General features: G+C 45.1%; 1 protein-coding gene across 1 annotated transcript in view; it reads right to left on the reverse strand.

The window, feature by feature from the left end:
• The window catches only part of OSBP (oxysterol binding protein), a 34286-nt gene extending 7702 nt beyond the window's left edge, over nt 1-26584 (reverse strand). The window contains exons 1-9 of the mRNA XM_077863412.1: nt 26104-26584; nt 21349-21557; nt 19021-19271; nt 13752-13950; nt 13444-13546; nt 13069-13123; nt 12753-12884; nt 7674-7919; nt 7276-7396 (exon numbers count right to left, since the gene is read on the reverse strand). Coding sequence (XP_077719538.1) covers nt 7276-7396; nt 7674-7919; nt 12753-12884; nt 13069-13123; nt 13444-13546; nt 13752-13950; nt 19021-19271; nt 21349-21557; nt 26104-26486 — 1699 coding nt within the window. The 5' untranslated portion in view covers nt 26487-26584. The remainder of the gene's footprint in view (nt 1-7275; nt 7397-7673; nt 7920-12752; nt 12885-13068; nt 13124-13443; nt 13547-13751; nt 13951-19020; nt 19272-21348; nt 21558-26103) is intronic.
• Between the last annotated feature and the right edge of the window lie 752 nt (nt 26585-27336).

The following is a 27336-nucleotide window of genomic DNA, read 5'->3' on the forward strand; positions in this document are numbered from 1 at the left end:
AGAGCAGTCTTATTGGAGCTGGTGTCCTTAACTTATGCGGTCTACATGAATCTGGCTGGTTAGCAACAGAACTGCACTAGAGTACCAGATCCTGCATATGCTGTGATCTCCCTAGGTCTCAGCTTTATCATCTGTAGACTTGGGATAAGCACACCTTGTCACGCAGTACTGTTTATCTGCCAGTACAATGCCTGAAACATAATGGGTGCTCAAGAGATACAGTCTTCTCTTGTCCCTGTGAGTTCATCTTGCATATCAAACCTAAAGTGAGGTGAAGAGAAGTGCTTAGGGATTCAAAATAATAAAAAAATTTAAAGATAAACATACATATATATATCTTTTTAGAAAAAAGATTTTATTTTTTTGAGAGACAGAGAAAGAGAGCGAGCACGCAGGTGCGAGCTAGAGGAGCAGAGGGAGAGGGAGAGAGAACCCCAAGCAAACTCCATGCTCCACGTGGAGCCTGACGCAAGGCTCAAATTCATGACCGAGATCATGACCTGAGCCAGAATCAAGAGTCAGACACTTAACCGACAGAGCCACCCATATATACACCCTCTATGTATATCCTTATATACATGTTGACTAATACAGTTACAGTACTGGTAGAAGTCTAAGCTCTCTCTGCAACCACTAATGAACAGAAGACTAATTATGTGTCTTTCTTGTACATGAGACTAAACTAGCCCTGTTGGCTGCAGCAGCAGTGATGACAATGACACCCAGGACAAAAGGAGCAGCTCTGCTGACAGCACCAGTTGTGTCCTAGGCACCGTGCTACACTCTCCTCATCTATTAGCTCATTTAATCTTCACAACACCCTTTCAAATACCTGTGTCATCTACACACATGCTAAGTCTCCTGCTCAATACTTCTTCTACCACCACTGCTGCCTAGAGTCCTCTCTTGCCTGAAGCTAATAACATTGTTTCGGTCCCACTTCCACCATAGTCACCTTCAAGTCTCTAGTCAAAGTGATGTTTAAGACATGTCACGTCAACTTACCACACTGTGTAAAATCTCTAGTTTCTTCCCACTGCAATGAAAACCAAACCCAACTCCTTTCCCTCATGTACAAAACCCTACAAGATCCGGCCCTTGGGATATCTGGGTGGCTCGGCAGTTAAGCATCTGCCTTCGGCCAAGGGCATGATCCTGGAGTCCCAGGATTGAGTCCCAAATCGGGCTCCCTGCATGGAGCCTGCTTCTCTCTCTGCTTCTTTCTTTGCCTATATCTCTGCCTCTCTCTGTGTGTCTCTCATGAATAAATAAATAAAATCTTAAAAAAAAAAAAAAAAGGAAAATATCTGGTCCTGGCCAACTCCTCAGATTATGCTCGAAAGCTGCTGTGGCCTTTGTGCTCCTTGAGCAAACATGCTGTGCTTATTCCCCTCTCGGGGCCTTTATCTATAAGGGCGTCTCTGCTGGGACATTCTTCTCCAGATCTTCTGATTGGTTCTTTTTATTAGTTAGGTGTCTGCTCAAATGTAACCTCGCCAGAGAGAATTTCCGTGTCCAAGGAACCACTAACACACTCGCTTCTCCACCATTCACCCCATCTCTGCTTGCTCTAGTTCTTCATAGAACTACCACTGTCTAAAATTAAATAAATATAGACAAAAAATAATATTTAAGTGTTTGTTTACTTTTTTGTCTGCTTAAGAAAAGAATGCAAGCTAGGGCGTCAGGTGGCTCAGTTAGTTAAGCACCGACTCTTGATTTCAGCTCAGGTCATGATCTCAGGGTTGTCAGAGCTCTGTACTGGGCTCCATGCTAGGCATGAAGCCTGCTTAAGATTCTCTCTCTCTCCCTGCACCCCTCTTCCCCTGCTCACACAGACACTCTCTAAAAGAAAAGAATGCAAGCTAAGTGAGGGCAAAGTGGTTTTTGTCCACCATTACATACCCACAGCACCAAAAAGAGTTTCCAGCATATAGTAGGCACTCAAATACCTAGTGATACCTCAGCTGCGGGCACTATTACCCCTGTATTTGTTTCTATTGCTGCTGGAACCAACTTCCACAAACTCTGTGGCTTAAAACACAGGTTGCTACTCAACTGCTACATTTCTGGAAGTCAGAAATCTAAAATCAAGGTGTCAAAAGGCCTATGTTCCCTCTGAAGGGTCTACAGGAGGCCCACTTTCTTGCCTTTTCCAGCTACCAGAGGCCACCTGCATTGTCCATTCTGTGGTCTCCTAGTGTCACTCAAAACTCTTGCTTCATCCTGAGCATAAGAAAAATGAGTTTTGTGGCATTTTAACTTGCCCTACTTCCATCTTCCTTTCCCCAGCTTGGCAGTAGCCTTGAGAACCAGCAATCTCACAATCACCGTAGATGTGAAAAGCAGCAAGCAGCTTAGCAAACACTGGTGGAAGCAGACGATATGAAGCTCCCCAAGAGCCCAATCTCCAAGGAACTGTCATTATCTGACCGATTTGGTGGTTCCCAATCACAAGGCTTGCCTTTATTTGACTTGACTCAGTACCTGCTCATCTCAAACAGCCTTTTCCCAGGGGTGACAAGCAAAACACCAATGGTAATTGTTTAACATAGCAGCTGCCTGAGGTGGTGTTCATAATTGGAGCAGTTAAGGGGGCCCCGGGGTGACTCAGTTGGTTGAGTGTCCGACTTCTTGTTATGGCTCTGGTCACGATCTCAGGGTCGTGAGATTAGCCCTGTGTTGGGCTCTACACAGAGTGTGCAGCCTATTTGGAATCCTCTCTTTCCCTCTCTCTCCCCCTCCCTTGCTTGCTCTCTTTCTCGCACTAAAACAAAACAAAACAAAAAAACAAAAACAACTGCTCCAATTGGAGCAGTTAAATAAATTATGGCTTCAAATTCCAAATTTGATGAAAAACATTAACCTACATATCTAAGAGGTGTAACTCCAATAGGATAAACTCAAAGAGCACCACACTGGAACCCATCATAGTCAAAATACCGAAAAAGAGAACCTTGAAGCAGTAAAGAGAAAAGTGATGCATCAAGATAAATGATCCTCAATAAGATTATCAGAAACTTCAGAGGCCAGAAGGCAGTGGGATGACATATCCAATAATGCTGAAAGAAAACAATGATCAAACCAAGAATTCTATATCCAACAAAACTATCCTTCATAAAAAACGTAAGACATTTCCAGGCAAACAAAAACTGAAAGAATTCATAGCTATTAGATCTTTCCTTCAAGAACTATACCAAAGGAAGTCTTTTGGGCTGAAATGAAAGGACAGTGGACAGCAACTTAAATCTACATTAGAAGAGACCAGTAAAGATAACTATAATTAAACTATAAAACAACAGTATTAATGTATTTTCTACTTGCAGCTTTTTTTTCTGCTACATGATTTAAAAGACACTTGTATAAAGCAACAGTTATAAAACTATGTTGATGGGATTATAATATATAAAAATATAATTTACACAAAGATAAAAAGCACAAAGGAGGAAAGAGGTACAGGATCCATATATCTGCAAAGTTTTTACATACTATTGAAATTAAATTGGTATTAATCTTTTTTTTTAAATATTTTATTTATTCATGAGAGAGAGAGAGAGGCAGAGACACAGGCAGAGGGAGAAGCAGGCTCCATGCAAGGAGCCCAATGTGGGACTCGGTCCTGGGTCTCCAGGATCAGGCCCTGGGCTAAAGGCGGCACTAAACCGCTGAGCCACCCAGACTGCCCCTAAATTGGTATTAATCTGAACAAGAAGCTTAGATATTAATTGTATGACCTGGGATAACCACTAAAATAATACCTTCGAAAATACACTTGATCTAGCCAAAAGGCTGAGAAGCAATCCTTCAAAAATATAGTAAAAAGAGATAACAAGGGTATTAAAATGGTAAACTAGAAAAATATCTATTTGATACAAAAGAAGGAACTAATAGAGGAACAACAACAACAACAAAAAGATATACAGAAAAAAACCCAAAAAGCAAAAATAGCAAATGTAAATTGTAACTAATCAGTAATTATATTAGTTATAAGTAATCACTAACGAAGAAGTAGAAACTGGAAGAACGAATAAAATATGTAAGGGGAATTTTTTTACTAAAATGCCACTCTGGAGCAAATTCAAGGTCCCTGGAACCCAATAAGTAGTGTCACTGACAGAGATCATCAGGCTGACTGGTTGTTTCATTCATATTCCCAATTTGCGATTCTTGGGTTACAGAGCTCCAAAACTATAAAACAATATCCCTTTAAATGTGTCTCTTTAGGGAACCTGACTGGCTCAGCTGGTAGAGCATACGGCTCTTGGCTATGAGTTGGAGCCCCACAATCGGTGTAGAGAAATTTAGATTATTACTTAAAAACCTTAAAACAAATAAATAAATACCTGTATATATGAATGTGTCTCTTTTCCTTTTTTTAGAAAGAGAGAGAGAGAGCAGGTACAAGGGTAAAGTGGTGGAGGAGGGCGAGGAGAGGGCTGAGGGAGAGGGAGAAAGAAAATCTGAGAATCCTAAGTAGGTTCCATGCTTAGCAAAGAGCCTGATGCAGGACTCAATTTCATGACCCTGAGATCATGATTTGAACCAAAATCAAGAGTCAGATGCTTAACCTACTGAGCCACCCAGTTGCCTTAAATTGTCTCTTTCACCTTTTGCACTACCACCTGGTTCTAGTGCCTTGGAACTTGATGAGCAAATTCACATGTATTCTCTGCCACTGTTTTCATTTTGCACACTTCCATTATGTTTTCTTTTTTTTTTTTAGCATTGTTTTTTTTTAATTATTATTTTTATTTATTTATTTATTTATGATAGTCACAGAGAGAGAGAGAGAGAGAGAGAGGCAGAGACATAGGCAGAGGGAGAAGCAGGCTCCATGCACTGGGAGCCCGATGTGGGATTTGATCCCGGGTCTCCAGGATCGCGCCCTGGGCCAAAGGCAGGCGCTAAACCGCTGCGCCACCCAGGGATCCCTCCATTATGTTTTCTAGAAGCACTCTTCTTTCTACATTGCAAGGATTCTAACTTTTCTAGTCTATTTTACAAGGAGACTCAGACTCCTTGTTATACCACCTCCAAAAACTATCTGCTTACAATCCTGTAATCCTGTCCATAAATCATTCTTCAGTGACATCTATTGTTTTACCAATTTACCCTAGGAGAGTAGAGTGCCCTTGCAAATGTGAAAATTTCACTGCAGGATTCTCCTTCCATGTCACTGATCCAAACTATTAAATACAGCCATCTGCAGGACCAGTGCCCAGAAATCCCATTCTCTGTACATCAGTTTCCTGTCACTATGTTAATTCTTTGTTCAATCTCCCTATGAAAGCTGGGATCTTTGTTTTGTTAACTTATACTTCCTGCCTGGTACATGGCAGGTACTCGGTATTTAATGGATTGAGGGACTTAAGGCAACACATCCTGGTGACCTGAATCCTTAAATAACCATAGGAATAGAATCCTATCAAAGATAATTTTTTAACTCTAAAAAGTTAGATCTACCACATATATCATGTTCATATAGTTACTTGCCCCTTAAGGAACTCTAGATTCATCAAATCACAGAGAAAATGTATAGTGGGATCCCTGGGTGGCGCAGCGGTTTGGCGCCTGCCTTTGGCCCAGGGCGCGATCCTGGAGACCCGGGATCGAGTCCCACATTGGGCTTCCGGTGCATGGAGCCTGCTTCTCCCTCTGCCTGTGTCTCTGCCTCTCTCTCTGTGACTATCATAAATAAAAAAAAAATTAAAAAAAAAAAGAAAATGTATAGCATATCACTGACAGATTTCTTGCTATTTATTAGATTTATCGCTACTTTTAAAATGTATACAACCCTCTTTTTTTTTTTTAAGAGATTTTATTTATTCATGAGAAACACAAAGAGAGAGAGAGAGAGCCGGTGGGGGGGGGGCGGGGGGGGGAGACAGAGGCAGAGGGAGAAGAGCAGGATCCATGCAGGGAGCCTGATGTGGGATTTGATCCCGGAACCGTGGGATCACAACCCGAGCTGAAGGCAGATGCTCAACTGCTGAGCCACCCAGGCATCCCACAACCCTCTTTAGAATTAAAAATAACCCATCCCTTTGGAGAGCCTCAGGGAGCCTCCAAAATGTTTCCATGGATGAAAGTCATATTGTAATATGACCACTAACATCCTAGTTCTGAAAATTAGGTAAGAACATCCCAGGATTTACTACTCTTAACCTAATACTTCTGAAATCGTTATCATCAAAGACAGTTAAGCAATTTGAGTCTTTTCTAAGGTCCTCAGTAAACATCAAGACCAAAATCACTCAGTCACCTTTTCATCTAAGAGCCTTTTGCATATTAGCCACGAGGCAGTAGAGCTAACACTCTCTCATTTCTTTTCTTCCTTTCATATATTACAAACATTCCTGCATTTGTTTTCTGGCTAATTTCTGTTTTCTAGACAATTTCCCATTTCTATACCTGCTACATTTTGTATTTCTGAGAGAAAGGAGAGTTTACTAAAGACAAGGACTCCAGCCCAGCACTATGGCTGCCTCATGATAGACTAAAACGGGAAATGGACCACCACCAGGGGCTTAGGCAGTTACTGTCAGTTCTGTCTCTAGGGAGCTACTGAGTTTCTCTCTGTCTGCTTTGTGTTTTTCAGCAATTACTCTTCTAGACACACATGGCCAAATGTGGCTGCTCTGGTTCAAGAGAGCCTTGAGATCTCTACTACACTTGGCGAATAATCTCATTTCCCTTAAAGTACAGACTCCCCAACACTGCATATTAGAATTCCTATTCCCAGGCCTGATCTTTTTGATCTTGGTGCACAATTAACTTGTCATGCAAAAAAATCTTTTAAAATGAAGTTTCAACTTACCTGGAGTTCAGCCATTATATAAATGATACCTCACCCTTCCCAGTGGTAGAAGAGAGAGGCGAGAAAGGAGAGAAAAAGGGGAGGGACTGTCCAAGAGACCTAACCTTGCAGTCACAAGAGCTGTGATTCATGGAGTGAAACTGATAGCTCGAGTAATGGGGACAACACCACCAGCTAGCAGTAAGAGTTTTAAGCATGCTAGATTTTATATTCTAAAATCACACTTAGAGATTTATTAGAGATAGCTAACAAGAAGCATTTATGACTGAAAGGCTCCTTAAAGACTCTCAGGCCTCCTCACTCATTTGAGAGCTGAGAAGTGAAATGACCTGCCCAAAGCTAGCAAGTACAGTTCAGTGCCCCAATCAGACTTCCAGTCTCTTGATTGCTAACCCAGTGACCACTTTTTTCATGCCAGAAGATCAAGATCTTTCATTCATAAAAGACGGCGGCCTTACCGAGGGGCATGATGGAGAGGTATTTGCCTCGGAACTTGCTGGTGATTTTGATTTCCTGTCGCAATGTCCAGCCATTTTTGGACTCGGCATGGTGTGCAGCAGCAGGGGGATGATGACTCACCTTGAAGAAATCAGTGGTTCAGATTCAGACAGAAGGAGAAGGAAAAGATACTGCCTCTGAATTGGTATGATAAACACCCAAAGTGCACACTTGACAATTTTATATTCACAACAGTAGGTGAGTACCAGGGCCTCCAGTGTTGAAGCCCTAAAGGAAAAGAAGGCAGTCTGGGGTGACAGGCATGGAATTTCTACAAACAGTAACCCCGGGGGTAACAACCAAAAAGACATCTCTTTCTTTAAAAAGTAAACGTGTCACAGTCCCGAGGCTCCTTTACCTGCTCACAGAGGGAACGGTACCCATTTTCCTCTAAGCGGTCTAGCTCAAAGGTCTCCCCAAGGAGTGGGTTGAATGGCTTGCTGGTACGGAAGACAGTAGTGGAGTAGGAGGACACGGTAAAAGCTGCAACATAACAGAGCTGTTCTAGAGAGTTCTCACATTTTGCAGCTCGGTCTAACAGCTCGTGGTATTCCAGATCTTCAGTAAGGCGCTGAAGCATGGATAAGGGCTCATTAAAGTTCACCTGTCAGGAAAAGAACAGATTTTAAAACTTTGCCCACACATCTATAAGAGACAGCTGAATATCTGCAGGTGGAGAGATATATCGAGATGTTGAGATGATAAAGCAAATCACTGGGAAGAAAAGAGGCCTTTGCTTTGCTCAGGAGACCACCTCTAAGATCTAACCTATAAGTAACACACTCTCCCTGGCCAACTGTCCATGTCAATGAGCGGTATAAATCAGTTTTCATTTATTTCACTAAGTGTAAGCTCTTTGAGATCGGAACCGTGCCTCTTTGTTCGTCACTGCATGTTTGAGAGCCATCGATGCTTTACCCGTAGGAAACTGGTATCGAATAGGTATAGAAAGAATGAAATAAAAGAAGAAATGTATTTTAGCACAAGTATAGCCAGAGAGGGAGTGAGGCATTTAAAATTCTTGAGGAAGAAAATAAAGGATAATAAGTTATAAGTAGAGGCTTATCCTGACTGGTGAAAAGAAAACATTACAAAAGTTAGCTTCTATTCCTGGACAAGACAATTGCTAATGATTGTTTCAGATCTCTATCAGGGCAGGATTCTGGTTTCTTCTCTCAGGCTGGACAGTTGTGTTCTGGACTGGAGTGCTCATGACGGGGGTTGACTTGAGTGTTTCTGCCTTTCACATTTCAAAGCCAACTTAGGGCTTTCAACTGCAGGATAAAGCAAGTATGTATGTGTGTGTGCTTCTGTTGGGGAGAAGACGTTCATTTATACCCTTAATTGAGTCCTCATGTGTACCGGACCCTATACTACCCACTGGGTATAAAGAGATATGAACATAAGAGACACTGTCTCTCCAACTCCCCCCAAAAAGAGTTAGCTTCTAAATTGCCTATTTGAAATTTAAGATGACTTTACTACTTAAAAAATTACTGTAAAAACAGGTTAGGTTCCCAGGCTAGCCCACAAAGCTTACTTTAGCTTTACAATACAACAATCTCGCTGAACAAGCCTGCATATCATTAGCCTGAGTCCTGAATCCAGAGAACAGAGGAAGGAGGAAAACAATTCCCTTTCTATTGAATAGAGCTGGCCTAGAGCAATATTTCAGCAAAAACAAACAAACAAAAACACTTCTCTTTCCTACGATCCCACCTCTTTTTCTGCATTTTTGTCCAACCTCCTACCCACCAATCCCTGAACCACATACTACCCCGTTCACTGCCCTCTCAATTGTGAAGTATCTTGTAATTTCCACTATAACAAACTTTACAAAGTATAAAGGAAAAAATTTATCTGAGATGCCATTACCCAAAGATAACCATTATATTTTCATGTTTGTTTCTATGCATTTATACATTTAAAAAAAAAAAATAGGCTAGAGTCTGCTTTTTTTCTGAGAAACACACCCAGCATTTCTCCATGAGAAATTTCCCAGTGAATGCAGAGCCACTGCACCAACATTAGAACACAACATTAGGACCTACCCTGCTTCAACTAAAACGGGGTCACACTACAAAATCCCTCTCAATACTGAGAGATACTTAGAGAACAACAGTGGAAGAAAAAATGCACACAAAGGGTAATGGACTAATACGGCTCAAATCCTCAAGAGTCTTTTTACGGAAGGTACTTAGAAACTACGCCAACAAAACCTCTCATTGGCAGAGTTTCAGGCCACGTGAAGTAATGCTTGCATGCATGTTGAGGAAAATGGGATGGGTATGTGCTCCATGGGTGGCTACAAGACATATGGGCACAGCCTGGGCCTAGAATCAGTGCATCCTTAAGCCCTAGCTCTTCTTCACACTCACACAACACTCACACACACACATACGCACTCTCACACACACACTCACACACTGCCCTGGCCACCAACAACTGTTTCAGGAACCCAAGTTTCTCTAAAGGCACCAAGCTTTTCATATTGGTTATTTTATCACCCAGAGGCCCAATAGGGAAACAAATGAATCCGCGAATTAAAGCAGAAGGAAGGAAGGAATTCATTACACGGCTGATGGAGACTTAGCCGGCCGAGGAAGACAATTTGGAGATCACAACAGCAGGAGGCCATGAGCATGGGGCTGGAGGAACAAAGAGAGGCAGTGGTAGAACCATGGCGCAGAGGCCAGAGGCCAGAGGCACTCGGCAGTAGCTGAAGCCTCAGGGGGCCTGTCCAATGGAAACCAAAGCCACACAGCCATTGCCAAAGCACTGCCCAGGAGAGAAGGCATGGCCAGGGTCCCCCGCAAACTCCTACTGGTGCCTCACCCTGATGGAGCCCAGCCAGGTGCCAAAGCACGGAAGCCTGAGAAATAGCCTAGAGGAACCAGCTCTCCCGTGATGCATCGCAGTGCAGGCAGAGGGCGAGGACTAGAGCTTTGGGCAAACAGACAGAGAACCGCACACCTGCCATGGCAATGTCAACAAGGAACTAGTGGTAAAGGAGACAGCAAGGTCACCCATATTCAGAAGCTATTTCTGAGCAGGAACTGCCTTTCCTGCTCACCTCCCCACTACTTTTTGTAAGACATCAGGAAAGTGGGGCTTCTTTTTAGGCCCCCAGTAAACCAATGCTTTTATGTGTCTATAGGGTGCTAACTCATGGCCTTTTCTTGTTAACAGTTTTCTAACAAAAGTCCTACACACTTCCATATAAATCTATTTGTTTTCTAAGACCTAGTTAATTAATTACTTCAACATTTGCTAAATAGTATATATGTGCCAGGCACTGGCTAAGCATCAAAGATATGAAGACCAGGGCAGCCCTGGTGGCACAGCAGTTTAGCACCGCCTGCAGCCCAGGGTGTGATCCTGGAGACCTGGGATCGAGTCGCACGTCGGGCTCCCTGCATGGAGCTTGCTTCTCCCTCTGCCTGTGTCTCTGCCTGTGTGTGTGTGTGTGTGTGTGTGTGTCTCTCATGAATAAATAAATAAAATCTTTTAAAAAAAAGATATGAAGACCAGTAAGACACAGTCCCTACTCATGAGGAACGCAGTCTGTGGAGAGACAGAAGCCACGTTGGTCCCTGAGACCCAAGAGGGGAGGAGAATACTTTCTGTATGCTACGCCCCCCCCCCCATTCTTTCCTCCTTCTGCAAGAAAACAGAACCCCCCGATGTTTAACTAGGCCATGCCACTGACAGTAGGAATCTTCCTTTCCAGATAGCTGTGGCCATATAACTAAGTTCTGGCCAGAGACTGAAGTGAAACTAGTTCATGCAACTTCCAGGAAGCACTCGTAAAAGACAGAGCATGCCCTTCTCTTCCCTTCTTTTTGCTGACTGGAATGAGACGCTGATGGTCCCAGCTGGAGCAGCCACTTCAGACTTAGAAACTGAGGCCACAGATAGCAGAGCAACAGGATAGAAAGAAACCCAGTACTGAGAGTGTAGAGAATGGTACCAGCCCTGGAGCCCCGATTTCTGGACTTTAACATGAGAATGAGTTAAGCTAGTATTTGTTTAAAGCAGGGGTTGGCCAGCTTTTTCTGTAAAAGGTTAGATAGTAAATATTTGTATGGCCTCAAAGCCTAAATATTTACTATCCCATATGACACTACCATATGGTCTCTGTCATAGCTTCTCAACACTGCTATAGGATGAAAGCAGCCACAGACAATAAAGTACATGAATGATAGTCACCGTGTATCAACACAACTTGAGGGGCACTAACATCTAAATTTCATGTAATTTTCACATCATGTCCTCTTTTCCATTCTTTTGAAATATTTAAAAATACAAAAACCCTTCTTAGTTTGCGGGCTGCATAGATAGCAGCCAGATTTGGCCTTGAGGCCCACAGTTTGCAAACCCTGGGTTTAGACAAACAGATTTTGGCTTTGCTTCTTTAAATTGATACTATGTGTAACAGACACACTGGTACAACACCAGGCAGACGGTAGGCACTCAGTAAATGCTAAGGTAATGAGTGAGCAATGTTGGAACACAACCTGTTGGAACACAAGACAGAGCCAACTCACCCTGACCGGATGCATGGGTGAAAGCTTGCTAAAGAGATAATGGTAGAACTGAATCCTGAAGGCTATTAGCCACAGGAAAAGAGAAGCGGCAAGGATGAGTGGGGAGCTGATGAAAGTTTGGGCAGAAAGAGCAGTCTGTGCAAATGCCCTAAGGGGGAGAAAAACCAAGAAGCCTCCGCATACCTGAACGTGACTCTGAATGACTAGATCACCAGTGTAGGTGGAGCCCGGTCCAAGGGAGGAAGTACCAGGCCCACTAAGGAATCTGGACTACTCTCAAAGCCAAAAAGGATCCAGTTAAGGATTTTAGGCAAAGGAGTAACATGACTAAGTTTGTAATTTTAAAAAGGTCATTTTGGCAGCAGTGCGGACAGACTGGAGGAGGGCAAGATGGGAGGCAAGGAGGTCAGTCCAAACACCAACTTCATCATGGAGATGGTCCTCATCTTCCCATAGTGAACGGACTGTTTTTTGCTTCTATGCTTCTGTGCTTTCCCAAGCTGTGTATGGCCAGCACTTCCCATTAGCGCTACCATAAAGAGTAAAATTCTGTACCTGTTTGCACTTCTGTTTTCAGCTACATGCTTTTAGAAAAACATAAACCGTGCTAGATTTATTTGTACATGCCCCCAGCTTAGGAATCTGCTCATATATAACTGCCATTAAACAAATGCATCTGATTCTAAGTGATCTGGAAACACACCAGATCTACAGACTACATTAAAGCGGCTGATTTTCAGGCACAGTTTATGATTGCAAGGGTAACAAAGGCCATGCCACGCACAAACCGCCTCTCAAGTGCGTGGGACCGTCACGGCAGCACTCTTCCCACTGAGGCCCACGAGGCCCGAGAGGCTCTCTGGGCAGGCCCAGATGTGCAGGAACCTCACCGGCATGGGGATCTTTGAGAGTTCTTTTCCAATGCAGTTCTTCATGATGCTCCATAAATTGAGGCTATAGTTTGGCTTGTATGGTATTCTAGTTCTCTTTTCCTTCTTGGTCTCTTCCAGCTGATGCTTGTACTAAGGGCAAAAACAGAGCCATTCAATCATCCACAAGGAACAGAATACCCAGTATTTATAACCTTCCCTCCCACCCCCCACCCCCCGTATTAAAAAAAGAATCAGTATCTCACAGTGCCTTATAAGCAAATCCTTGGGAATCACACCCACATCCCTCACCCGATGGCACCCAAATGAGAGTCACCTGTTCATCCAGGCTGATGTCACTGCTGGCCCCACTGATGTTGCTGCCAGTACGTCTACACAGGTGGGAAACATGTGAGAATCAGAACAAAGATCAACAACTATAGTTGGGTCCTCGCCAGGTCTCTACAAAGCGGAACGCAAAGCACGTTGTGCAAACTTCAGAACGGGTGATTAAATGACAACACTTAGAATATGCATGAATTTAAACATCTGTGGAGAACCTGCTCATGTAAACAAGTTGGCAGTTTTCCACTCATTTAAGGAAGAGTCCAGATCTTGGTTAACATTGACAACTTCAACAATCCCACTGAAACATTTCTCAACCTTGATGGTCAAGATGTGTTCATTCTGGGGTGAGTCACGGACAACTTACTTGTGGCCCAAGTTTTCAGGCATGGTGATGATCTCAGGAGCATCAAAAAACTCATTCTCATCATCTTCATCACTCATGTCTCCTTTGCCAGAACAGCACTGATCTGCGAGGAGAGGAAAACCATTTGTTTACTTTGGCTCTGTTTACCAAAAACCCAGCAGGATCTTTACCATGCGGACTACCAACATGGCAACACATGGTAGAACCAGAAATAAACAGCTCTAATTCCCTGGCACAGGTCACTGATCCTGGAGAGTTTGCAGTTCTTCTATCAACAGCAGAAAACGACCTGGCTCATAGCGACCTACCTTTTCCAGAACCAGCACTGCCAGGAGTGTTTGCTGGCAGCACAGTGGCCCCCCGGAAGGCCCTCTCCAGGTGATTGTGTTGCTTTGCCAGTTGCTCCAAAGTCTCTTCCAGCCGGATACGCTGGTCTCTTTCGTACTGAAGGGACTTCTGCCATTTCTTACTATGGGTCTGGGCTAACATGAGGAAATCTCTACAGGCCTGTGTGGAGAAAGGGTTGTGTCAGCTCAATGCAGCTAGTCAGAGATTTCCCTCAGGTCTCTGTCAGCCCATTAAGTAACCTTGTTCTAGGAACTTTAGCAAATTACAGTAAAAGACTCCTTGTTATTCTACAGTATCAGGGACAGCCAGCTCCGTGATGAAATCAAGGTCAACGCCAGAAAAAAAAAAAAAAAACTGAACATGGTTGTCATGGTTCTTTTATATATTCCTGGTCATGGGACTAAAAAATGCCAAGTGAGCAGCAAACCCAGACAAAGTATTTGTGGCAACATCGCAAAGGACAACTATGTGAACTGAACCAAAAGAAGCAATACTAACTAAAGGAAAAGATGAGGAGAAGCAGAGGGTAACTGCTTTCAGTATATTCTTGACCACACTCAGGTCACAAAGTTGATGAATTCAGATGCTGAGAACAGGGAGTCTGCCTTGAATTAGATCAAAATGGGGAAAAGTAACTGGTTTTTATTTTTGAAGAGAGACAGGTAACCTTAAAAACTAGAAGCCTACCTGAGGCATCAAAGAAGGAATCTACAGACAAAACACAGACCTGATCACATTATCCCCTTCACTGGCTCCCCACTGAGAACCTAACTCTTGGGTTGAATGTCCAGGGCCCTTCAGGTGGCCACCCTTGCCTTGGATCCTCCTCCTCAGGCAGCCGGACCTACCCCTGCACCTGATGGTGGAGCCACACTGACTGGCTCGCCATCTCCTGGACACACAGTTCTTTTGGGCCTGCTACTGCACGCATGTGCTAGTTGTGTTGCCAGGAATGCCCTTTCCTACCCACTTCCTCAACTTGGCCAAGTCCTCTCCATTCTTTAAGATCTATGGCAAATGTTACTTCTTCAATGATTTCGTAAGCTGCCAATCTCTCCTGTGCATTTCCATAGCACTTTGTGCACACTTCTGTTTTAAATCATCCACAGCAGTATTGTGACTGATTTTGTCTCTCCAGGTGGATTATGAGCGACTTGAAGATACCATTTATACCCTAATTATATACATCTCTCCAACTCCGAACTTAGTTGCTCTGTACATACTAGGAGCCTGACAAAACCTGCTTAATAATGAAGGAGGCAATGTAAGCTTAAAAGTCTATGCCCTGTTATGGAGAAACTAAAAGGTAAACAGATTATCTACTCCCATGGTTTCAACCTTTGCCTATAGGCTAATGATTACAAAATCAGTAATTCCAGCTCTGCATTCACAGAGACAGAATATCCAACTGTCTGTCCAATGGTTCAAGGTGATCTCAAAATCACTGGATCCCAGAGTGAACTCACCACGTTCCCTTTCGGACTCTGCTTCTCCCTTGGGTGTTTACTCTCCATGCCAGGAACAGTACCAGGCCCTTTCCCCTGCCCAAGCAAGTAAACTAGGAGGCACCCTGGATTCTTAATTTTTCTTCCCTCCCCACTTCCGATTATCAAGTCTTATTGATTCTTCTTTAATATTTCTGGGGTCTGTGTACACTTCTTTCCATCTTCCACACCCAGAGGAGTTCTACTTGTGTTGAGGCTGTCATCACAGCTCCATCCAACTATCTAGCTATGGAATTTGGGGCAAGTTATTTATTTAACCCATCTGTGCCTCATTTGTAAATATAAAATGATGGCAACTATCTCAGAGTTGTCGCTTTATGTGTAAAGCACTTAGAAATCTGAGGCTCACAGTAAGCGTTCAATAAGGTGTTAGCTATTATAATTAAGCCTGCATCAAAATCGGTCTTATCCTCTTCTAATCCACTCTACCAAGCCCATTTAGTAGGATCTGCAACCCATCCCCTCCCCCACACTTAATCCCTGCCAGCCTTATCTCTAGCTACTTCCTTGTTCTAACCCTCAATTAGTCACTTCCAGACTTTGGGAGAGAGGAAAGGGATCCACATAAGCCACACCTCTACCTAGATCAATTCTTCTCCTTCATTTCTTTTACGGATGCTGACCGGATACTGACCGTAACTAAAGTTTAGTGAAAGACAAAAGACAATGATACGTTAGGCACTTTGCTGAACCCTTTACAGTAATTGTCTAATAGAAGCCTTTCAACAATCCTTTGAGCAACTACTGGTATCATCACCATTTACAGAAAAGGAATTGAGTTCACAGAGAAAGCTGGTTATGTAGATAGTTAGCTAAGGCAGCTGGACTTCAGGGCCTCAAGCTCTACATTGTCTTTTTTCATAGGAAGACTCTCTCGTCTTTCAGAACTTAGAGAAGGAGTAACCTTCTCTAATCTGCCTGGTCTGAGATCAATACCTCCAATGTACCACGTCATCGCAGCCTGTGCTCCTTTCTATCATGGCACTTGGCACACTCTATAATGGTCCGTTTATTTCTCTGGCCCTTCGCTAGAGAATAATCTCCTGGAGGGCAAGGGCCACAACCACATTTGCTTTCTATCCCCTTGCACAGTGCCTAGAACAGAGATGGTGCTCAACAGATGTTTGCTGAATAAGCAAATAGGTACACTAACAGTATCAAATTTACTTCCCTGGTTAGACTTTTAGATTCTTCTTAGTAGTAAGAACAGCTATGTCCTGGGCAATCAAGAAATTGAGTGAAATGTATTCCTCCTTTGATAAAACTGCCTGTTTTGAGAGGTGAAGTTAGCATGTCAACATTGAGGCCTTGGCACTATCACCTAAAAAATATCAAGGAAACAACACAAGGATAAAAAAAACATTTCAAGCAGCAACCAGCTCTGAGGGAGGCAAACGCAGTGCACTGGAGAGAAGAGAATGAAAAAAACAGAACTTACCTCTGATTTCCAAAGGATCGTTATCTTTTTTTTTTTTTTAATTTTTTTTTTTAATTTTTATTTATTTGTGATAGTCACAGAGAGAGAGAGAATGAGGCAGAGACACAGGCAGAGGAGAAGCAGGCTCCATGCACCGGGAGCCCGATGTGGGATCCGATCCCGGGTCTCCAGGATCGCGCCCTGGCCAAAGGCAGGCGCCAGACGGCTGCGCCACCCAGGGATCCCTCTTTTTTTTTTTTTTTTTAAGATTTTATTTATTTATTCATAGACAGAGAGAGAGAGGTAGAGACACAGGCAGAGGGAGAAGCAGGCTCCACGCTGGGAGCCCAATGTGGAACTCAATTCCAGGTCTCCAGGATCACAACCCCAGGCCGCAGGCGGTGCCAAACCACTGCGCCACCGGGGCTGCCCAAGGATTATCTTTGACATAAACTCTAAACATTTACAACATGGGGAAGAACAACTCCCCAAGGAACAAAGATGGAACTTTCTTTGAAAGAAAAATCCAGACTGAGTTTCAGTTTTATGAGAAATTTTTTAATCAAGAGATGTTTGAGTTAGTTAATTTTTCCACATCAGAGGAGAAGAGGAACTGCCATGGAGCAGGGATAAAGGCAATATCCAGTGTCAGGAGACTGTTGTCTCCTGAGCTGTTCCATTTAAAAAGTACCTTTATTTACTATTGGTCAATTGACCTGTCTGATTTATGAGGTTCTCCTGATCATAAGAGGACCTGAAAAACAGGCACACAGTCACTGAGAAGTAAGTGGGACAATTTGGAAAAAGAGCACATGATTAGGCATTAGAAACACCAGCATTTGTGCTGATCAGCAGACCAGTCCTGGGAGATAGCTGAGCTTCCTTAAGTGGACAAAAATGATTAGTCTCTTCTACCTGGTGTGTGAATCAGAGCACTGAAGAAAACGTTCAACATTTCGGCAAATGATATGAAAGTCAAGGTCATCACAACTTTCTATTAACAAAGGGGTTTTAAGTGTGAAAAAATGAATTTTCCCCTGGTCACAAGACCTTTGATCTCTAGAAGCCACGTGGACTAAACTAGTTCCAAGCAGACGTCTTAGTATCACTTCCTGAACAAGGGAAAATCTGGCCCCAGTGAAGTAATATCATCCCATTTAATTGGACAGGGGAAAAACCAGCATAACTCCTTTCTCAGAATACTCTTCTCACTTGCCTCAGGACACATCCTCTGGTGTTTTTGTGTGCAAGTTAACTGAAACAACTTGCCAGGTGAGAATCAGTCACCAGTAGAGAAGAAACAGTGCTGTTTATCTTATTTTAATTTTTTAAAAAGATTTTTAATTTATTTGAGAGAGAGAGAAAGTGAGAGACAGAGTACAAGCAGAAGAGGAGGGGTGGAGGGAGAGAGAGAAGCAGACTCCTCACTGAGCAGGGAGCCTGACAAGGGCTCCATCCCAGGATCCCGGAATCATGATCTGAGGCAAAGGCAGACACTCAACTGACTAAGGCACTCAGGTACCCTGAGACAGTAGTGTTTTATTAAACTATGTATTCACTTCATACCTATCAGCCAGTATCTGAAATATATCCCAGATGCCCGCAGTGCTCTGAGTTTACCTAGAGCCCAGTGCTCAAGCAACTGAAGCATTCCATACGCCACCAACAGCCACCCGAAGCTGGAGTCATGAGGAGGCAGGACCACCGGTCCCTTCTTGTTGAAAGCAAAGTACCCAAATTTGAGCACTTTGTCCAGGACCCAGAACTACCTCTGAAATCAAGGACTACAGATGGGACTAACTAGTATTATAAAGTTCTCCCTAATACCTGGCTGGCCTCACTTACCACACTGTAGGCCAGAATGCACTAGCAAAGTACCTGCAGCTCACACACGGCAGTGGAAGGGATCCATGGAGATCACTCACATCCAAAGAACAAGTTAGATAAGATAAGAACAAAGCAAGTTAGATAAGAACAAATAAATAAAACCACAACCCACAGAGGTTAGGAGACTCTACTCCCATCACCATCAGAGGTCCTGCTGGCTGCAGAAGTAAGGCTAGACCTCTGGACTCCTCACTCATTCCCAGGCTGGAGTGGACTGTCAGAGCAGAGTGTGAAAGTTATTCCATTGGTGCAGCCTGTTCTATTTCATGCAACAAGAAATGTGACTCGAATCCCCTGAGCAGTGAAGCAGGACCTACTGTTCTGTGCTTTGTCAATGACAATTTTCCCTGGCATCCGGGGAGAATTACCCTTGGAAGAGGGAAAGAATGAAAAGGCCACACAAGCGCCATCTGCACTTACGTTGATCATGGCATTGGATGTTATCCTAAAGAGTGTGGCCCGTTCGTTGACCTGCTTGATCTTCTCGTTGCTCTCAGCAGGCAACCGCAGGGCCTCCAGCTCGCTGAGGGAGCGCTGCAGCGCCGTGCCGTGCTTGGCTATCAGGTCGTTGCATGTGGTCAAGTCCTCCACTTTGCTGGACAGCGTCCGGAGGGTATTCTGGAGCTCCGTCTTATCCGTTTGTGAGACAGACTCTTCATCTCCTGACTCATCTGTAGGAGCCAAAAGGTGAGTGATAAGGCTCCTTAAGTGACTCCAGAGCTAAGAGTCAGACCCCGCCAGCTCTGTCCACAACTAAACCAGCAGGCCTCGTGCTGTGCATTCTGATCACCTGAGAGCTTGCCATCACCAGACAACATGACTAGGATGCGGTCCACAGCCCACCTGTACCACAAACACCCAGGGTGGTCCTTCCTTTTTGTCCTCCAGGGCACACAAGTGCAAGCATGTATTTCACTCATGCTTTTCTTTTTCCTTGCAGTTTTACTGAGTCATAACTGACATACAGCACTGTATAAGCATAATGATTTGACCAACATATATTGCCAAATGATGACCACAAAAAATTTACTAGCATCCATCTTGTCATATAGACACACACAAAAAGGAAAAAATGTTTTTTTCCTTGTGATGAGAACTTCTACAATGTACTCTCTTAGCAATTATCAAATATACCATATAGTGTTAACTGTAGTCATCATGTTGCATGTTACATCCCCAATATTTACTTATAACTAAAAGTCTGTCCACCTACATTCAATTTCCCCATCCCCCACCCCTGGGGATCTTCTTCAAGGTGCCAAGGCTCTGGCCCCACCCCAGAAATCGATTTGGCTGATGTGAAGCAAGGCCCAGGAACCTGCATTTTGAATAAGCTGCCCAGGCCATTCCAATGCACACTGATGTTTGACAACCAATGATCCCTGCAAGACAGAATGGAGAAGCTAAATGGCTCCTGGGATTGGAAATGAACAGATGAGCCTTGTAACTCAAGTCTGAGGATTCCAATCTGGTCCAAGCTGATCATTACTTCCAAATCCACCACCATCCATTGGGTGATGGGCAAGCCCTGTATGAAGTGGGTTGAGAATCACAGTCTGGCTCTTTGTAAATAATGTCCACATCACCAAAAGACTCAGTAAATTTACCTTCTCCAAAGGAGACCTCAGGAACGTTGTGATGAATTCATTTGACACTAAAGCCACCCCTGCATTGAAAGCAATGCAAGGTTCTCTATGAAAGGACCCTCCAAGTAGTATGTCAAATAGAGAGCTATGTTGTACCTCTCACTATTACATTTATACCCAACACTCTGCAACTGCAAAATGCTCTTTTAGCAATGTCACTTCCTTTGGGGGAGGTAACATCGGCACTCAAACCAAAACAAAAGAAAGAAGAAAAGGCCTTCCCTATCTGCTAGTCCAAGAGGCAGGACTAAAGTCAAAATACAACCCATTACTACAAAACCTCACAAAGCAGTGAATTTTCCTTTCACTGTTTAATAGATATTAAATACGGTGTGGGAGAGGACAGGGGATAAAAAAACAAGAGATGAACAAAAACCAGCAGGTAATCACCCTGGTCAGTTCTGAGTGGATGAGCTCAATGTGATTAAACTATCAATAAGTGGGGCACTACTTATTGCCTATTCCCTATCCTACGGGAAATCCTACGATTTTCCTTGAAGAAAAATCAAAACCTGGTTAGATAGCTCTTTTTCGTGAAATTAAGGTAGCAAAATGAAGAGTTTTCATGGAAAGTATCCCATATAATGTTTCTTGCAATCTACAAAGACTGTCTGTTTCAACTCCATTAAAAGATCCTTAAGTAAGAAAACACCATGAGAAAAAGAAGTAAAGATAGAACCAAACCATGAGTTGTAATAATCATAAGATGGCCCTAGCAATAAAATATTTCTTTCTCGAAATGTTAAGATAGTCAAATGGCATTAGCCAAAAGGACAACCATCATGGCTCTAGGACAGAGTTTCTCAAACTCGGTACTACTGACATTTGGGCCCAGATAACTCTTTGTTGGGAGGGCTGTCCTGTGCACTGGAGGAGGCTTAGCAGCCTCTCCGGCTTCCATTCACTGGAGGCCCAGAGTACCACCGTCCCTCAGCTATAACCACAAAAACACCTCCAGACACTGCCTGATGACCCCTGCAGGACAGAACTGGCCCCAGGTGCACACCACCAACCCAGGAGAAATGTTGCATAATGAGGAGAAGCCTGAGTCATCTAGGAGATGGTGATAGTGTCTAGGAGGGGCAAATAGGAAGCTCCCTACCCGATTCTGCCAGCATCTTCACAGCCTTCGCCTTGGCCAGTTCCAGGGCGGTGACCCAGCGCTGCCGCTCCACTTCCGAGCTGGCCTTCAGATGGTAGGTCTGAGCGCCCCCGTTGGAGATGATGAAGTTGCACGAGTCTTCCACGGTGATGTTGGCTGTGGCGAGGTTGATGGTACCCCGGCAGGTGTGTCTCATTTCAGCCTTTGACCTGCAATAACGAGACAAAGGCAAGCCAAGTGGAAAGTGGATGGGTGGTTTATCCTTCCTTGTCTTCTCGTAGCTCTAAGCCTTCCAAAAATACAGCAGCCTTGGGAAACAGCAAGCTCTACGATTTCCCTTACACAGCTCCCTAAAGTTCCAGAAACGACCAGTTGGGATTTCCTTTCACAGACATTAAGTGGGGTTTCTGAGTCAGACTATATTGCTCTGCTGTTCCTCTCACCCTCGGCTTTTTAGAAATAGCCTTCACAGAAGTTTAACGACATACAATGTTAATTCAGCAATTTTAAGTGTATAATGCAGTGAATTTTGACAAATGTATACAATTGTGTCACCACCTCCACAATCAAGATATAGAACATGTCCATCATGCCATAAAGTTCCCTCATGCCCTTTTGTAGTCAGGGATTACTTCTTATTTAGCAAGTTATAATTATAAAATAGAGGTTTATAAACTCATGCAACATAATTTTTTATAACAATCTCACTCCCTCAGAGGAAGAATAGCTCCATTTTACACACACTGAACCACCGCGCCCCCCTCCCTAACTACAACTCAGCCCAAATGAGAACTGTCACACTATGCTTAGAATTATATTGCATAAGCATAAAGAGCACTGAGATGCTCAGGGTACTAAATATTGACTACAGCACAAATGATAAGAAAGAGGAAAAACTAGCCTTCTGGGGGAGTTAAGAAAGAATAATCATAGAAGAGTCACCAGGTAGTATAATCTTTTGGGAATATATTCTTTCCAAAGATCCACTGACCTCTATTGGTAGGGACTCCTAAGCCATCCTATTAATAGCTAAGAAAGATTCAGCAAATCTGTTCTCAGAGGATTGGGTGTAAAAATTTTCCCCATCTCTACTGACAGTTCTATTAATAGACTAACTTTTGAACTTTGCATCACTACTTGGTGGCAACAAGCTACTTCACATAAAATACCAAGCTGTTAGCACAATCGAGTATACCTTGCAAACTGAGCTGATTTTCCCACTACCTGCTGGTTATGCCCAGAAACCTGCATGTTGAGACCACAGTTTTCCCTGACCAACTTGGAACATAAAGAGGTCAAAGTCCTTTGCCAACTGCCAAAGTGCAGAGCAGAGCCATTTCCCTTTCACTGGAGCCAAGTGGCCCAACACACCTGGCACATCCAGAATTCCTGCATGCCAGAAATGACACACACCCCATCTCCAGAAACTAAGACTTGGTATGTCTGAGAAAGTGTTTACTGTGCTTAGGAAGACAGATTTCCTATTGTTCAGTGTGTCACATGAAACTGGTTTTTCTTCCCCAAATGCACAAATGAGCAGTATGGGATGGCCGGGGGTGGGGGTGGGGGGTCCTCAATGGCCTGAGCCATTTTCTACCGTCTGCACCTGCCACACTGTAATGTGAATCCGTTTTTTTTCTATTCTTACCTCCCCTCCCCCCCACCCCCAAGCTTCAGTTACATTATGAATAATGCAGGCCGAATTTCAGATCCGCAGCTGACAGGCCAGCTCGCCCAGGCTTTCTCCTCCAAAGGTGCTACTTGGACTTTGTACCACATTCCTCACAATCTGTTGGTACTTTTCACAAGCCACTTCCTAGGGAATCTCTTCTGCCTGGGTCATCTTCGTGAACCCAAGGAGCTTCTCAAATCACATAAAGTCCGTAGCAGTTTTAGAAATACCAAGGAACCCTAGAAGTAAGGCAGGCTTGACTCAGGGGCTCTTGGGTTCAGGCAGATACACCTATGTTTATAAATGATTAGTGTACGGGCTGGAAAGGTATGATTTTCAGAGTGCAAGGTAAGTTCTTCAGGCACTACAGTATTAATTAAGTGGTACTTTCTGACTAGAAAGCACCCTTAAAAGGCCAGCCAAATTAATAACTCAGTCTCCGGAAGCTAGTCAGGAAAACGAATGCTAGGGCTCTGTCACCATGCATCTGGGAAAGCTGGAATTGTACATATGGTTTTTAAGTAATGGGATATCCATGTAACTGTGTACATAAGGAAGACTAGGATGGGTAAAAAGAGGGAAGTGGCCCGCCAAAGCCCATCAGGACAATTCATCACAGGATAATGGGTCTTGGAAGTACAGGATGTCAGTTAAAAAGAAAATAGTATTTTGTAAAAGGTGAATGGAGGATATGACAGGTTTTGGAGGCATGAAAGGCAGGAGGAATGACAATTTAGCTAAATAGCCCTAAGGAGATGGGGACCTGAATAATTCTGTTATGAAGAATAAACTACCAATATTGTTGGTAGGAAGCACTTTGATGTGATTTTGAAGGTAGTACACAGATTTGATAACTGTTTCCTGTTGCCTGGTTGGTTTGTGGGTGGAACCATCCTAGCTGGCAAAGACAGGCCTATGCACATTTCCCAACATGTGGTTTGGTGTGCTTTAGAAGGAGCTTGATCTGTAGTCAGACAGGTACCACTAGCTCTTGTAAGAGAGAAGTTGAAAGTGGTTACAAATACATCAAGAGATGGCAACATGTAAGTTCTTAATGTCCAGCCAAGATCAATATTGATTAAGACTGGTACTGATCAAAGAATCAACTGGCCTGAAGTGGATCTGGTAAGAACTTGAATGAGGAAATATGACCACACAAGTAAGGCCCTCAGCTGATACACAACTTCTAAAGATAAGCAATCAATGTTAATAGTGACTTACAAGATAAGTTAGGATATGAATCAATTGAACATTAGAATGATGGCCAGTGTAACAGGAAAACAGGAACTTAGGTAGCGGAAAACTTTGGAATACACTAAAAATATTAGATTAGATTAGATTTGCGATCTAATCTTAAACTGATCATCCTGGATGAGTACTTAGAAAGGTTAAAATTAAAATCAGTTCTGAATATAATAATGTAAATGATACAACTGTTCACAATGTGGCTGAAGCTGTGAGGACGTGCTAAGGCGTTTTCCACTGTCAGACTAGATAAGAATGTGTTCTTACTTCAACTCCCACCTTCAATTTCCCCTCAAAATTCACTAAGAGCTGATACGATGGAGTTGATGGAAGAGACCCATTCACCCTAACTCTCCCGGCGGTAGAGTAACTACCTGCAGAAGAGGAGAAATAGGGCGAGGTGTTCTTAACAACGTGGGGTCTCAAACGGAATGGTCTTTATAAAAAGACTTCAATGAGAATGCCATGATATTAAGAAGTCTCTCTTAAAGGAGACTTTTATACATTTTGTATAAAGTACACATTGTAAATGTGATCTAGAAACTTACTTGCTATAGGCAAGCAATGATCTCTATTATCTGATTGATTCATGTAACATTAACCTCGGTTTTAGGTTATGTTGGTGTGAAGAGAACTAGTTTCATTTTTTTTTTTTTAAGATTTTATTTATTTATTCATGATAGTCACAGAGAGAGAGAGAGAGGCTCAGAGACACAGGCAGAGGGAGAAGCAGGCTCCGTGCACCGGGAGCCCGACGTGGGATTCGATCCCCGGTCTCCAGGATCGCGCCCTGGGCCAAAGGCAGGCGCCAAACCGCTGCGCCACCCAGGGATCCCGAGAACTAGTTTCAAATCCTGACTCCTTAAGACCTTGGGAGAAGTTGCTCAGCTAGGTCTCGGTTTCCTCATCAGTAAGATGGGAATGTCTCCTGACTCCCTGGATTATCCTTTGGAGTCAGTGCAACCATCCACACTGTCCAGCACATGGGAAATGTTTATGTCCTGTCCCAAAACCCTGTATCCTGTCTCTAGGAACACGAGTAGCCAAAAAGCATGCTCCAGTTAGGGCAAGACTGTGAGTCACCATAAATATATACGAAACATTCCAAAACAAACACCGTAGAACAGAAGTCACTACACCAAAGACATGGCTTCTTCTTTTAATAAAACTTAAACCTAACCCACCGAAGCGACTCCAGAAATAACTGGATAGACCATTGAAATCATTCCCACCGGCGGGGAGGTGGGATCAGCGTAAATAAAAGCGGCACTAGAGTGCACATCTCCACTCCGGGCTGGCCAGAAGGTGAAAGCAGATGCCAAGTCTGGGAGAGATAAGGGAGACAAGGGGTGGATACCGAGGCCACCCTGTGCCTGGCGTCCTTGTGCCTGAACGTGGAGAGAGCAACGGCGGGTACATCAAGGGCTGCTGATAACCTTGAATTCTGGAGCCTGGGCAGAGACAGCTAAGGCTTGGGACTTTGCACAGTTAAGTTCCTTGAGAGCCACGCCTGGGCTTTGCTCTCCTCCACGCGCCCCTTCGCACCCGCAACAGCGCCTTCCTCGCAGAACTCATCATTGCACCGCGGTGCCGGTGGAACACAATGGGAGGGGAGACGCTCTCCGAACAATCGGAAAGGCCAGGGATCCAGGGGAAGGTACTGCACCGAGGGCGGGTAGCCCAGCCGAGGGGGAAGGCCCAAGGCGTTCGCTTTCGCGAGGGAGGGCTCGCGTCGCCCGCTGTCAACGCGCGCAGGTGGCGGACACGGGCCTGGGGCGACCTCGGCGGCGGGCCGGCTCCGGGGGCTGCGGTGGGGTCGGCGCCCCGGAAGCAGTTACCTGTAGTAGCTCAGGAGCCCGTTGCTCAGCACGAACCACCGCCGCTGGTAGCCTTTGATGTAATTGGTCCATTTGAAGAGCCAGCCCTCTCGAGCCGAGCCCGAGCCCCCGGCGCCCGAGCCGCCGGAGCCCCCCGCCGGCGGCGCAGGGGCCGGGCCCGCAGCCGCCACTCCCCCGGCGCCCGGGCCCGGGCCGCCCGCCGCCGCCGCCGCCGCCGCCGCCGCCGCGGTCACCGTGCCCAGCGCGGCCCCGGAGCCCGGCCCCGAGTCTCCGCGGCCGCCGCCGCCGCCTCCCACCACGGGGGGACCGGTGCCGCCGCCGCCCGGAGCCGCGATGGCCGCCGGGCCCGGCCCCACCACCCCTCTCAGCTCCGTCGCCGCCATGAGCCGCCGCCGCCCCGAGACACAGGACCGGAACCGCCTACGAGAGCCGCCGTCGCCGCCCGGAGCGCCCCACACGGCTAGCGCATCAGCCGCGGCCGCACCGCGTCCCCGCCCCGCCAGGCCCGCCGCGGGAGGAGGGCTCGGCCGCCGGGAAGGAGGCAGCCGATTGGCGCCGCGGAGCGTCACTTGCGGAGGGCCCCCAGGACATTGGCACTTCTCTCCGGCCTGTCAGCGCACGCCGCCCAGTCAGAGCCCGGGGTGGGACGCGCCCTCCAGGCGCGCCGCTGATTGGCTTCGGCGAAGGCCAATCAGACTCGCGTGCGAGCCCATTGGTGCTTTCCCGCAGTCGAGACCGCAGAGTGTCCGGCCAATTCGGTCACCCATTGGCCAGGGCTTCCGCCACTCATTTCAGTTTGTGACCCCGTCACTGCCACGTCACCCCCTCCCGTCGCTCTGCGCTGCGTCCCTGTTTCCGCCCTTACGGATTGGTGGTTGGTTGGTGTCAGCGGCTCAGCCTTTGCTGCCATTTGCTGGACGAGCTGAGGAAAAAGGGAAGGCGTCTCGCTGCCACAGCCTCACTTGCCTTTCTCATTGGTTGGCGTGCACGTCACTCACACGTTGGCGGAGAGCCCGGACGGGGTTGGGAGACGATTGGTTCCGGATACTGTCTGTGACCGCCGAAGCTTGGCGCCGCTGACCAATAGCAGAGAGGGGCTGGCTGGAGGCAGCCAATAGAATCCGGGAAGCCCGCCAGGGGGCGTGCCCGCTCGCTCCCAGCTTGTCTGGGTAGGTCGAAAGCGAGTCCTGTGCGGCAGAGCGATCCTTCCCGTAGGCGGCGGTGTAGGGGTCG

The sequence above is a fragment of the Canis aureus genome, chromosome 21, assembly GCF_053574225.1.
Source record: "Canis aureus isolate CA01 chromosome 21, VMU_Caureus_v.1.0, whole genome shotgun sequence".
NCBI lineage: Eukaryota > Metazoa > Chordata > Mammalia > Carnivora > Canidae > Canis > Canis aureus.